Source organism: Podarcis liolepis (assembly GCF_965112155.1).
Source record: "Podarcis liolepis genome assembly, chromosome: 12".
Classification (NCBI taxonomy): Eukaryota; Metazoa; Chordata; class Lepidosauria; order Squamata; family Lacertidae; genus Podarcis; species Podarcis liolepis.
In genome coordinates, this window is record NC_139563.1 from 24,668,992 (window position 1) to 24,683,415 (window position 14,424).

The window sequence follows — 14,424 nt, forward strand, 5'->3', positions numbered from 1 at the left end:
ATACCAACAACATGATCCTTAGCTTGAAGAAAAAAAAATTCTAGTAGAAAATACTCTGCATAGAATATATTTTTATTGAATAAACATTACACATTCAGAGCATTCTGCATCCTGACTCTGTTTGTAGAAAGTGCCCCTACATATTGGGACAATTCCCAACAATGGTTACTTCTTTGAAATAAATGAATTATCAGTATAATCCTAAACCTGCTCATTCAGAAGTAAGTCCTATTAAGTTCAGTGGCACTTACTCTTATGTAAATGTGCATAGCATTTGAGCCTGAATGTGTTAATCCCCCTCTTGCTTCTCCACAATAAATTCTGAGTGCTGATTCTGAGAAACTATTGTGCTGTCCTGATGCGAAAGGGTCTCGGCATCCGCTAGTAAAGTTTGTGGCTGTCCGTGTCTTCTTTTGTAGAAAATATAGACTGCAACACCCACAGCAATAACAATGAGGAGAGCCGGGAGAATCACCATCATCAGTCTGCCTTGCGGTAATGCTGGAACATCATCTTGCTCTACCAGTGGGGGAAATATATATATATGTAAGACACACAGAGAGAGCATCAAATACTTTCCCCAGCAGAACATCCATACAGACCCATACAGAAGGTTGAGCTGTTGATTCTGCCTGCCATGTCACTACTAAAGACATAGGGTTGCCATATTTCAAACGGTGAAAATCTGGAAAAGTTATTTTGCAAAATCTCAAAAAAGCCATTTTTAAACTATTTTTATGGGAAATCAGCAAAAATGGCACTACCAACATGGGCTGCCATTCACCCAGATTTCCCCGGACATTTTTCCGATTTCTGCCCAGACACTGCTGCTGACTGCAGTATTCCCTGTATGTCTGGGAAATTCCGGACATATGACAACCTAAATGAACACTTTCAGAAAGAAAGTGAACAAAATAGTAATGAACAACTCAGAATTCTTGTACTCAAGAAGAAGGAGTCACCCAAGATGATGAGTGATGCCTCAGTTAGAGAGTTCATTGAGGCCCCAATTATCCCATGTAAAAGAGGCATCCATGCTGCTACAGCCCCTCCAATATGGGGTCAGAGTGAGTGCCAGGAGTGCCAACTTGGCCCTGTGACTGTGGGGGCCATACAGTGTCAGGCTTCAGGGCTTGGCTCCCCCCCCCCCCGGCCGTAGATAAGCAGTACAAAGAGAAAGCAGTCTCTTATCAGTAATAGAAATGTTTAATGAATGCAGCAAAGTAACAAGCGACCATTCTCAGAGTGCAGGTGTTCCCAATTAAGGTTCTTCCTACTTCCCTCTAGTCACTTCCATCCTCTCGTCTCCTAGCCACCTGACCTCTCAATCATTGAGCCTTTTGCACAGCCAGCTTATCTTATCAGTCCCTAGCCTTGGGACTGAGAGGCTGCACATCTTCCAGTGCAAGAGAGTCTGCTAGCTCACTCTCTTCCTGGTCTTCTTGCTTTTACCTCCCAGTTCTGCCCAACTATTGCCTTCTGAACTGTGCCCCTCAGTGAACCATTGTTCCAAATCAACACTACTTCACTGCTCCAGAGGAGTTTCAGGATCCTGGCCATGAGCAGGGGTAGGGGTAGGCTCCCACCATTCCTCATCAGAATTGTACTCCTCAGCCTGGTCTCTGATACACAGCATGCATGGCCCTGGCACCGAAATTAGTGAGTGCCCGGCCCCTTCATGGGGAACTTTGTGGGTGCTCGGGCATCCAGGGCCCCAGGGAGGCACCTATGGTGAGTACAATGTAAATTTAATTTAATTTAATTACTAGCTTTGGACTTTAACTTGTTGTTGTTGTTTAGTCGTTTAGTTGTGTCCGACTCTTCGTGACCCCATGGACCAGAGTATGCCAGGCACTCCTGTCTTCCACACCTCCCGCAGTTTGGTCAGACTCATGTTGGTAGCTTCGAGAACACTGTCCAACCATTTCATCCCCTGTTGTCCCCTTCTCTTTGTGCCCTCAATCTTTCCCAACATCAGGGTCTTTTCCAGGGAGTCTTCTCTTCTCATGAGGTGGCCAAAGTATTGGAGCCTCAGCTTCAGGATCTGTCCTTCCAGTGAGCACTCAGGGCTGATTTCCTTCAGAATGGATAGGTTTGATCTTCTTGCAGTCCATGGGACTCTCAAGAGTCTCCTCCAGCACCATAATTCAAAAGCATCAATTCTTTGGCGATCAGCCTTCTTTTTCTTTATGGTCCAGCTCTCACTTCCATACATCACTACTGGGAAAACCATAGCTTTAACTATACAGACCTTTGTCAGCAAGGTGATATCTCTACTTTTTAAGATGCTATCTAGATTTGTCATTGCTTTTCTCCCAAGAAGCAGGTGTCTTTTAATTTTGTGACTGCTGACACCATTTGCAGTGATCATGGAGCCCAAGAAAGTAGACTCTCTCACTGCCTCCATTTCTTCCCCTTCTATTTGCCAGGAGGTGGTGGGATCAGTGGCCATGATCTTGGTTTTTTTGATGTTGAGCTTCAGACCATATTTTGTGCTCTCCTCTTTCACCCTCAATAAAAGGTTCTTTAATTCCTCCTCACTTTCTGCCATCAAGGTCATTGGGTCATCGGCATATCTGAGGCTGTTGATATTTCTTCCGGCAATTCTTTTTTCTTTGTGGTCTGGGCTTTCTTGTCATTTTTTGTCACATGCGTTATAATAGTGGGACCCAAAAAGGACTGTGCTGGTCTGTGGTGGGATAAGTGCTCCTCCTGTGCTTTTTAGATTTATTTTGCAGTATCTACATGACAACATTGGCATCAAAGTACCTATATCTCCCCTCCACCCCAATTTAATCTAGATATACTCTTTCTGTGAAAAATCTGATCAGATAAAAACAAACAAAACCTGCATCCTATGTCCTATTTGTGATATGTGATATTAAGCTCCCACATGGAAGTGAATCAGAGTACAAGCTTGCCTTTGGAGTCTGTGACAACTTACAGTTACTAGTCTGAAGGGGTTTGGTGCAGTGATTCCTCAACATAGCCTATGTGAGTAAGCAGCTAGGAGGAGTGACACTTCTGTTTCTGTGTGGCAGCTGCTGTTTCCCTCCCAGAATGCCCTAGAACAATGCTACATCTGGATAATTAATTTTTTGGGGGTGGGATGGGAGTAAATGTTTGCCAGCAGTCATTTTAAGGATGCCCACTACCTGTCAAAGGTAATCCTCTCAAAATACCCTCAGACATTTGTATCTTTAATTTTGAATTGGAAGGTTTTTTTTGGGGGGGGATGTTTAGTCCAGTGCTCCAGATAACATACATGCCTATACTTTTAACTTGGTTATTTTCATAAAACAGTCTTACCTGTACTTTTTGTAGGTACTCCACTTGACTCTTCAAAAACTGTAAAATAAAGGATATGCTTAAGGGGCAATAAAATATACCATAGCAAATTACACAATGAAGCTAATGTAACAAGGGATTTCTAGGTTCCCTTATATAATCAGCTGTGGTCAAGAGTCTGGCTTCATCTCTTTGAGATAGTTGAGGTTTCTGAGCACTTTTCAAAGGCAGACCCACTTAGTGCACATGAAAATAATCCAAGCAGGATTTAACTAAGGTGTGTGGCCAAATGAGATATCTCAAGGAATGTGAGCAGCTCATGCACTGGCTTTAACTGCAGAGATGCACTCCTGGCCACCAGAGAGACCTAGGCATCTGTGCTCAGAAGCATGTCAAAACTGTGAACCTATGTCTTGAGGGGGCATGTTACCCGTTCCGGCACAGGCTGAATCCTTATTCCCTGTTCTGCCTTCCAACTGACCAAGAGCTCCTCTATCTTGCCGGATTGAGTTTCAGTTCGTTCGCCCTCATCCAGTCCATTGCAGATGACAGGCATGGTTTAGAACTGAGACAGCTTCCTTGGATTTACAGTGGTGCCTCGCAAGACGAATGCCTCGCAAGACGGAAAACCCGCTAGACGAAAGGGTTTTCCGTTTTGGAGGTGCTTCGCAAAACGAATTTCCTATGGGCTTGCTTCGCAAGACGAAAATGTCTTGCGAGTTCCTGCGGGTTTTTTCCCCTCCCCCCCTTTTCCCAAGCCGTTAAGCCGCTTAACAGCTGATCCTAAGCCGCTAAGCTGCTTAACAGCTGATCCGCTAAGCTGCTTAACAGCTGATCCGCTAAACCGCTTATCAGCTGATCCGCTAAGCCTGCTAAGCTGCTAATAGCGCTAATCCGCTAAGCCGCTAATGGGCTTGCTTCGCAAGACAAAAAACCCGCAAGACGAAGAGACTTGCGGAACGGATTCTTTTCGTCTTGCAAGGCACCACTGTAGGTGGAAAGGAGAAATAGAGCTAGGTAGGTGTCATCAGCATATGGGTGACACTGAACCCTGAAACCCCAGACAACCGCCCGCAGAAGTTTCATATAAATATTAAATAGCATGCGGGGCAGAACAGAACTCTGAGGGACAACACAGGACAACAGCCAATACTGTACCTCCAAGTCGCATCCCAGCAAGGCAGCACAAAAGGATACCATGGTTGGTGGTATCAAAAGCTGCTGAAAGGTTCAGCAGAACCAACAGGGCCACACTCTTCCTGTCCAACTCCTGGTATAAGTCATATGCCAAGGCCACAAAAGCCATCTCAGTCCCATAAGCAGGCTTGAAACTGGAAACCCACCCCATCTGGGCAGCAGAACCATAGACGTGAATTCATGGATAAATTTAAGAAGAGGACAGATAAAGATATACTTCTAGTACTATGAATCTAGCCAGAGAAAAGTTAGACAGGAGTGTATTATTGATTCTATACAAGTCTCCAGTCCTATTTTTCTAGAAAAAGAGATGCCGGAACTCACCATGAACGCCTCTCTTTTCTTATAATGGCAATGGCACCCGCCTGATAGGTGCTGTAAATGAGTTCCAGTGAATTATGGCTGAAAAAAGACCTGCAAGTCTTCTCAGCATTCAGATACTGCTTTGTATCATAGGTATCACTAAATCAACTATAATAAACATTGAAGTCTTACCTTTGTTTGTTTTACAAATAAATCCACGTGAATGTACGCAGTCTCCCCTGATCCACTCTCCACTATCACCGTACATGAAAATGCATTGGTTCCAATAGTCAGGAAGACCAGAAGAAGGTCCCATAAATTCATATTCTGGATCAAATATGGGGTATTCACCTTTCCAGTTAATAAAATCCAATGCAGTGTTATCTTCCCATACCCATTCTCCTAATTACAAAAGTACATGATTGTTATAATGACTATAAAGGGAAGAGCAACACGTTGTAATGCATTCTATATTGGAAATTCATTTTAAAAGTATACTTGCTGTTCTTCTTCTGAAGCTTTTTCAGTCTGGAACATATGCATGCAACCTCAATTATTGTATAATACATTGCTGATGTAAGCTTATGTCCTACATTTTTCTGCTTGTGAAAAATGGTGAGGATATCTCTGATTTCTGCCATTACTGCCCCCCTTGTCCCCAAACCATATATTTTCGAATGGCTGCTGGCTCTCAGAAACAACATTTTGATAAAGTTATGTGGTTGTCCTGTGAAAGATGGGGCACTTCAGATCAAAGCCATAATTAACATTGTCAGTTGCTAAACCTCTTGTTCTCCTTTCTCTAAACTAGGAAATACATGTTTTTCATACTTGAAAACTGTTTTGCTAAATCAGTAGCAAATCCCAACAACTCTGTTTTGGTGGCAAATGACTAGCTCTTCTATCTTCATATAATGAACTGAATTAACAATCAAGTAGTAGAATGAGAAGAGGAAACTATCTCTCCCCCCTAATTTTATTAAGTCTGACAATATGGAAGTTTCAGGCAGTCAAATGCAATGCATGTTTACTCAGGCAGAAGTCATAAATGGCTTGGGATCAGGCAACCTGAAGACTACCTGAACCTATTTTAAAAGTGCGCAGATCTTCCAAAGATGCCCTTCTATCTGTCCCACCTACACCAGGTGTCTATTTTAGAGGAAGTTGATAATGGACCTTCTCAACAGCTGCTCCAAGGATTTGAATTCCCTGCTAAGGAAGGCTCATTTTGCCCCCTCGCTGAAGGGACTACATGCTTTTGAGTTAAAGAGAGTTTTGGCCTACTAAGATGATGTGGTTGGAAGTACTCTCTGTTTTCATCAGTAATTTTTTAAAAAAGTTTTAACATGCAGCCAATTTAAATGTTCTTCTTAAAGTTGTTTCTCCAATGGTTTGATATTGCTTCTTTATCATGACTTTTTATTGTGGATTTAATTATTGTTAGACACCTCTCCTTCCATGGCTTGCACTAGGATGTGGGGAAAGGGTACAAGAAAGCAAACGACGATTCCCTTGGAGGGGCAGAAGGCAAAATGATAACGGACATGCCAGGAGATATTACTCTGAACATGAGTGAGGTGTTTTCCCCCCTGAATGCTTGCCAAGAGTAGTCATAAATGCAAACAGGGATGAATTTGCTAGCTCTGTTTGCTAACACTGACGGTATTTCCAGCTGAGCTCTTTCATTTCATAAAGAAATAAATGTGTGCCATATTTTAACATACTTATATACATGGGTAAATATTACAAATCTGTTATCTTAAAAATAAATATTAAATGTAAAGCAATCACCATCTATATTTTTGAATAATCCTATCCAAAATTCTCGTCGACCGAATTGCTGAGTGTGTTCCACCAAAAATTCCTGCTCAGCTAAATCTTCTATTGAAGTCAAGGTGCTACCTAGAAAACATCAAATGGGTAAAGTCAACTCATTAAAATGTTTCTTCCCATTAAAAATAAACATGAAGCAGCCCATTAGGCTAAGACTGGTACTGGCAACAATATGAAGTTATAGAGATCTAAGAGAAAGTGTCTGCCCAGTGGAGGCTGATCCTTTCAGAGCACGTAGGGCATTGCCCCACCAAACTCAATGTGCCCTCGGCCAGCCCCACTTTTTTACTTATAACTGAGGGGCTGCACTTGCTGTCTGTCTCAGAGTTGCCTTTGTGTAAGTCAGCAGGGAGGAGGATGGGGATAAACTGGAGCTGGTTGGGTTCTGCCTATCATTGGCTTTAGCTCTGCCAACTTGTGTTGGCTTCACTTACTCTTGGCTTCCCTGCCTTCTGCCCTCCGAGTCCAAATGGGCACCGGCCTCTACTGTATATCCATGTCTTTCAAATCTCTGTGATTGCTGTTCAATTGGTTAATGTTTTAGTGGAGAAGAACCTTTGTAACTTCGTCCGTTTATTAAGTGCATAATGAAAAAGAAAGCCATTCAGTCAAATTTCAACAGAAAATAATTTGCAGGGTAGATGCTTCACAAAAAATGGAGCTTTAATACTTAAAAAACCACCATAATTTGCCCTGTTCTTCAAGTTACAGTACACTAAAAACATTTCTACAGCTTTCTAGCATCAACCCAAGAGAAAGCTAACACTCTATCAAGATATTTTATATTGATAAGTTGGGGAAAAGATCATCAGAAGACAGAAGCAAAAGTACAGTGTGTCAGTGTTTGTAAAAAAGCAAAAAAAAGAAGGAAAGGGTTCTGACCTCCCTTTATCTTCTCAGTCTCCTTGTCGGTACAAAAAGAGTCCACGGGAATATCCTTGCAGAGTTTTATTAAAAGTCTTTGTGCAAAACACGACTGAATACCACGACTGAAACACACCAGCACCAACCAACCCAAACACCAGCCAACACCCCAAACCAACATCTCTCACATATATATACAGCCTGCTGCAAGCCGCTGAGTCATGCTGACCCAGCTTTATTCACATTAAAGAAACAGCGGCCATTTTAGCCGTGACACCCCTTCTGTTTCTTAAATGCGAAAAACCCCAACAGAAACAATACATTACAACAATACAACAATACATTATATACATAAACCCAGTTTTGTCATCAATTCATTATGGCATGTTGCTGGCAAAGGCTTGGTAAACAAATCAGCAATATTATCTTGTGACTGACAATACTCCAGTTTGATTACCCCATTCTGTACACAATCTCTCACATTCGCATGACGGATAGCAATATGTTTTGATGCGGATTTCATTATTTCCGAGCCCGCTAATGCAATGCACGATTGGCTATCTTCATACACTTGGATAGGCAAATCAACTTTACAATCGAGATCTTTTAGTATCTGTATAAACCACATGATTTCATTGCATGCTAGCGACAGGCTCTCATATTCTGCCTCACAGGATGAGGTTGCAACAAATCCTTGTTTCTTTGACCTCCATCCAATTATGGAATTGGCAAATATCATGACCATTCCACTTGTAGATTTTCTAGTAGCTACACAGCTTCCCCAGTCCGCATCAACAAATACTTCTAGTTTTTCATCTTGTGTACTAGAGATCTTCAAACATGCATTTAATGTCCCCTTTAGATATCTGATAAGCCTTTTCAAAGCACACCAATCGGCAGTACTGGGTTTAGATACACGTTGGCTCAGAACATTTGTAGCACATGCAATGTCTGGCCTTGACCACTGGCTTAAATACAACAGTGATCCTATTTTTGAGTGATACAACTCAGGCTGATCAAATTCATCATCACACAGTGTCTTTGGGAAATCTGGTGTCATGGGAGTCTGAACTGGCTTGCAGTTTTCCATGCCAAACTGCTCTATTAAATGAAGAATTTTCTCTTTCTGACTCAATAGGAAGCTTCCATCAGCTTCCTGCCTTACTTCTACTCCCAAGTAATTGCTTACAGGCCCTAAGGCTTTAAGCTTAAACCTCTTTTCCAGTTGACTTGTGAGCTTCTGGATCTCATCTGTGGAACTCCCTGCTACAAGCAAATCATCAACAAAGACTAAGAGCATTAGATATTCGTTGCCTGTCCCCTTGGTGTACAAGCATGGATCAGCCACACTCCTTTTAAAACCAAGTTTTACAAGGGCTTCATTTAAACACTGGTTCCAACACCTTCCACTTTGTTTGAGACCGTAAACAGCCTTTCTCAAACGCCAGACTGCACCATTCTCCTCTTCAAACCCAGGGGGTTGTCTCATTAACACTTCATGGTCTAAATTTGCATGCAGATATGCAGCATCAACATCAAAATGGTGCACTGCTAGTTGTCTTACAGCAGCAATGGAAAGCATTAAACGAAAAGTTTCACTCTTTACCGTGGGAGAAAACACTTCATCATAACTCTCCCCTTTAATCTGAGTGAACCCTCTGGCTACTAATCTGGCTCGAAAACGTGGTTCCCCAGATGCAAGGGTTTTCCTTTTGTAAACCCACTTGCATGACACCACTCTGCCACCAGGGGGTGGCATTGTGACCTCAAACACTTTGTTACGTTTAAAAGAGTCCATTTCTTCTTTCATAGCTTGTTCCCACAAAGCACGTTCCCCAGGGGGTAAGTCTAAGACTTCATTATAACTTTGTGGTTCCACACAACTCACATTGCATACTCTCACTCCTCCTAGGGTCAAACGCTGAGGAGGTACACCCTTGTTTGAACGCTGGGAGCGCCTAGGCACAACTACTTCTTCTTCCCCCCTTATCTCTGGCTCTTCTTCCTCTTCCTCTAGAGAAGAAGTATTATCTATTGCCACATCTTTTGGGGAAATCTGTGCCTCCTCCTCATTCTGCTCCTGTGTTGCCAATGGCTGAGAAGAAGCCTCTTCTCTTACTTGCAGGGGCAGTAGGCAATCAGGGTTGGCATGGATCGCAGTCCATCTGTCCTGGTCAGCGAAGTCTGCACTTCGCGACAGAACCACGCGTCCTGGGCGTAAATTGAAACGCCACCCTTTGCCATAGGACTGATATCCCACAAACCGCAGTTTCTGTGCTCTGGCGCCCCCTTTCTGGCGCTGAGCTTTGGGAATGTTTACATGTGCCCAAGAACCCCAATTATGGAGCATTGTCCACTCTGGTTCTTTCCCAAACAACACACGATATGGAATATCTTTTATAGAGCTAGACCAGGTTCTATTAATCAAAAAGTTTGCGGTCAGAAAAGCCTCGCCCCACAGCCTATGGTTGTGACCCAATCCTGCATCCACTAGCAGGCAGTCCTTTACTGACTGTATTACAGCCCCACGTCTTTCACACAGACCATTTTCAGCAGGGCTATAAGGGTTAGTCAAACGATGAGTGATCCCCTTACGTCGCAACCATGCCCCAAATTGTTTGTTCAGAAATTCTCCGCCCCTATCTGTTTGCAGCTGCACAACAGGGCGAGCGAAGAGTTTTTCAGCTTGGGCAACCCATTCTCTGAATGTGGGGAAACACTCAGATTTCTGCTTTAACAAAAACAGCCAACTAAAACGTGATTTGTCATCTATTACCAGAAAAGCATATCTGGCGCCCCCTTCAGTCTTCTGTGGAAAAGGGCCTATCACGTCACAATGGACAAGTTCTAAAACCTCTTTAGATACTCTGTCACTTTTAGAAGCCACAGGCTTCCTCTTAGATTTGGCCATTTTACATACATTGCAATCTAGGAAACAGTTACAGCTATTTACTTTTAGGTTCTTGCACACCTTTTGCATTTCTGAAAGCACACGGAAATTGGCGTGACCCAGTTTTCTGTGCAGTTGATGTACACACCCCTTATGAACTGGCAAATTATCCTGAACCACCTGGGCTGCTTTAACAGGCTTGTCCTGCATTATATATAACCCATTTTTCAACTTTGCATGGCCACATACCTTAGTTCCATTCTTTATCAGACAGCCATCCTGCGTGAACTTAACACTATACCCTGCATTAATCAAACAGCTTACAGAGAGTAAACAATAGTCCAAACTGCTGACAAACAGAGTCTCTGGTAGAGTAGTGTTCAAGCACTGCAGGAAACATGTTCCCTGGCCATCAATCTTGCTTCTACGACCATCAGCAAGATAAATTGAGTCTTTTCCATCAGCTGGCTTCTCCAGGGTCTTAAAGTCCTCCCGACGGTTGCAGATAATCCTGCTGCTGCCAGAGTCCAGCAACCATGTTCCTCGAGGTATCTTTCTCTCCTCCCGAGAAAATGCAGACACAAACTGAGCAGAACGCGTGTTCTTCTTCCCTGAAGAGAACCCCTTCTGCTTACGTTTCTGTGTCGATTGCTGTCTCTGCTCCATGTCGCCTCCTGGAAGTCTTGCCCTGCATTGACGTTGGAGATGCCCGGGTTGGTTGCATCTATAGCACCTCCTCACCGCCATGGCCAAGTCCAAACCTTGGCGTTGCTCCATTGGCATATTCTGCTGCTGGCCCCCTTTGCTGTAACTCCTCCGCTCTTGGAGTTCAGCCTGTCTATCTGACCTTCTTTCTGCTTCTTCGGTCAATCTGCCAACCACATACTCAAGGGTCAGATCTCGAGGACGCATACTCTCCATGCTGTTAATCACAGGCAACCAGCTTTCAGGCAAACTTGAAAGGATAATGTAGGTTTGGTCAGTCTCATCATAACGCTTACCTCTCTGCTGTAGTTGAAGAAACAGAGATTTCAGCGTTTGAAGATGAGTTGCCAAACTCTCACCTTCCTTCATAACAGTCCTGAACAGCCTTCTGGTCAGAGAAATGATAGTTCCAGCAGTTTCTCTGACATGCATTGCCCTTAATAAATTCCAGCACTCAAACGCTGTGCTGGCATTTGCTACATGCAATAACTGAGAGTTGCTCAAACACAGCATAATTTGGGCACGAGCCCTTTCATCTAGCCGTTTTTTCTCAGCAGAGTCCCGTCTCAAAACCTCAGTTTCAACACAGTCCCATAGTCCATCTCTCCTTAACAACTGCTGCATTTTAATTGACCAACTCAGCCAGTTGCTCTCTGAGAGAAGTTCAAAAGGGATGCCTCCCCCAATATTTACAACTTGGGAAGACTGGAAATCTGCCATCTCTGCTGGTGCTTGCTGAGCCCCTTCTGTGGGGTCTCCAGCAATCTCTCCTGACTCTCTCTTTAGAGTCCAACTGGATGGTCCTGGCTGGCACTCACCGGCTTCTAGCTGCTGCCTCTGTTGACCCTCAGGTCCCGCCTGGCTCTGCAACTGGTGTAGCCGCTCTGTGAGTCGCCTGGTGTGGTCCTCTAGCAGTTCAAACTGTTCCAGTAGCCGACGCTGAGTGCTTTCCTGATCCTCAGATCCTAGCCGCTCCAGCGTCGCTGCAGACAGTTACAGCTTGCCACCAACTGCTTCAACGAACAGCCACTGTCTCCGTACACCACCAGGACTCACCAGCTCCTTGCTGAAATGCTGTTAGTCGTTTTGCACTCTGCACATGCTCAGAAACACTGGGCCCATAACCTGTCAGTGTTTGTAAAAAAGCAAAAAAAAGAAGGAAAGGGTTCTGACCTCCCTTTATCTTCTCAGTCTCCTTGTCGGTACAAAAAGAGTCCACGGGAATATCCTTGCAGAGTTTTATTAAAAGTCTTTGTGCAAAACACGACTGAATACCACGACTGAAACACACCAGCACCAACCAACCCAAACACCAGCCAACACCCCAAACCAACATCTCTCACATATATATACAGCCTGCTGCAAGCCGCTGAGTCATGCTGACCCAGCTTTATTCACATTAAAGAAACAGCGGCCATTTTAGCCGTGACACAGTGTGCTTTTGATGTCATGTCTGCTGTGCCAGCCTCTAAAGCAGAAGCAATTTAATTAATTCATTTTTTTAATCAAATAGAAATTGTTGCAATGTGATCCATCAGTCTGAAGCAGGATACAAGTTTCATTTAATGAGCTGCAGTGATGCAAGGAGAAATAATGGTATAAGTAATCTGGACTGGTAGATATGGAAATGAAAACTGAATGAAAACTGAATGGAGACTTGCTGGCAGACCAAGATGGCAGCAACAGTGGGGTGGGTGACAGCACCTTTCTAGGGAAATGAAGACATGAGTTAGTGAAACTCATTTTCAAGGCACTGGCAACTCTATCCACTTCATCTCCCCTATTCTCTCTACCCTATTCATCTCCCCTTCATTCGCCAAGTCTTGCATTAGGCACCTACATCACCACCAGGAAAAAGGCACTGCCATTTGCACATACCATTGTAATTCCCCCAACAGTGGAGAAATACTCAGTCTGGGCTCATACGTGTTTAGGGAAAATTAAAATGGCAGGCCACAGAAACCAAGCTTTCTGACCACACCATGCCTGCTTGGGGAGAAAGCAAGTGAAGGGGAGAAAGACTGGATGGTGAGTCCATCAGAGGAGAAGGCTCAGGACAGCAGCCTAATGGTGTTGATCCCTGGTGTCCGGCCTGTATACTGGTCTCTCTCAATATTCTTTTAATGCTAAAACTTTCTGTTGTTGGATTCAGGAAATAAGAAATAAGTTTCTGGGTGAAGGGTTATTTCTTCCATTCCTCCTGGTTTGTCCAACCTTATGAATCTTACTGATTAAAACAACACAGTTTTCATCCAGAGAACCCCACTGCCCCAAAGATAGCACACATTTGTTGTTGGCAGGAATTTCAGCCTCTGTCTCTGGTCAAAGTTCAGAATCCTGTATCCACTATAAGCCCCACTGAACTCAAAGGGACTGTTCTATCTATAGTATTGGATACTAACCACCACTACCACTGATCTGATTCGAAATGGCACCCACCTAGCTGAGCACATCTTATGAATGCTTCTGCCCATGTATTTGACGTAGGGTAGAATTGATAGCAATGAGTCCGAGAAGGAACCCAAGCTTTGGGGTATCCTTTTGATGAAGGGCATTCTCCTAGGCGCTGTGGTGCTTCCGCTGGGATGTCACCTGTTATGGAAAAAACATATTTTTCTTTTTTTCAAAAAATTATAGTTACCTGAAAAATCTATAAATACTAGGGGTGTGAAAAACATTTGGACAAATCATGCATCAGGGGATGAAGCAGGGTACCTTAGAGGAATTTTGGGCTTGTACAAGGTGAAATGGAATCTGTTTGCACTATTTGCACAAAGCAGGGACCATGGAAGTGCTGGATGGCAATCCAGATATTTGTGCAGCAGCTGCAGGTTTGCAGCTTATGAAGGTAAAACAGGAAGGCACCCAAAGAGTTTGATGAAGTACTAACACCGAGGGGAGGGGGCAGGTCAGGAAGCATGGTCAAGAAAATGGTCCCGACAGATGTGTCTTTGAGGCTTTGAAGCCCTTGGCCCACCAGCCCCTCATGAAATCCCTTGAGACTTCTCAGCCTCCAACTGGATCTTGAAAATGCCCTGTGAGAAGCAGGAAGCTGATGCTCACCCCGTCCTGGAGCTGCCATGCCACTGGACAAATGTGCTCCACTCACAAGGGCATGTAGAGCAACAATTGAAACAAACTGCTTCAGACAAGAGCTTGCTGAATGTGAAAATGAGTGTACCAGAACACCAGCATCACATGACGGGGGAAGGTACAGCAGACATCGCAGTGGGGAGGGGACAAGGAAGGAGAGCTTTGTTTTGATTGACAGGTCAAACTTGCATCAGAGGTGGAAAGAAAATCCTTTCATTCTTTCTCACCACAAAATGAATTTTCAAGGTGCC

The 14,424-nt window shown here is 43.8% G+C and overlaps 1 protein-coding gene across 2 annotated transcripts in view; it reads right to left on the minus strand.

Annotated features, from left to right (window-relative positions):
* Positions 1–51: 51 nt before the first annotated feature.
* The window catches only part of LOC310689628 (macrophage mannose receptor 1-like), a 53,242-nt gene continuing 38,869 nt past the window's right edge, over positions 52–14,424 (minus strand). The window contains exons 26-30 of one of the 2 annotated variants that reach the window (XM_083467368.1): positions 13,520–13,672; positions 6,580–6,690; positions 4,981–5,190; positions 3,310–3,348; positions 52–519 (exon numbers count right to left, since the gene is read on the minus strand). In XM_083467368.1, the coding sequence (XP_083323494.1) occupies positions 290–519; positions 3,310–3,348; positions 4,981–5,190; positions 6,580–6,690; positions 13,520–13,672 (743 nt within the window). In that variant the 3' untranslated portion in view covers positions 52–289. Of the gene's footprint in view, positions 520–3,309; positions 3,349–4,980; positions 5,191–6,579; positions 6,691–7,055; positions 7,185–13,519; positions 13,673–14,424 lie in introns of those variants that run through there. The other variant, XR_014517563.1, reaches the window with a different exon arrangement.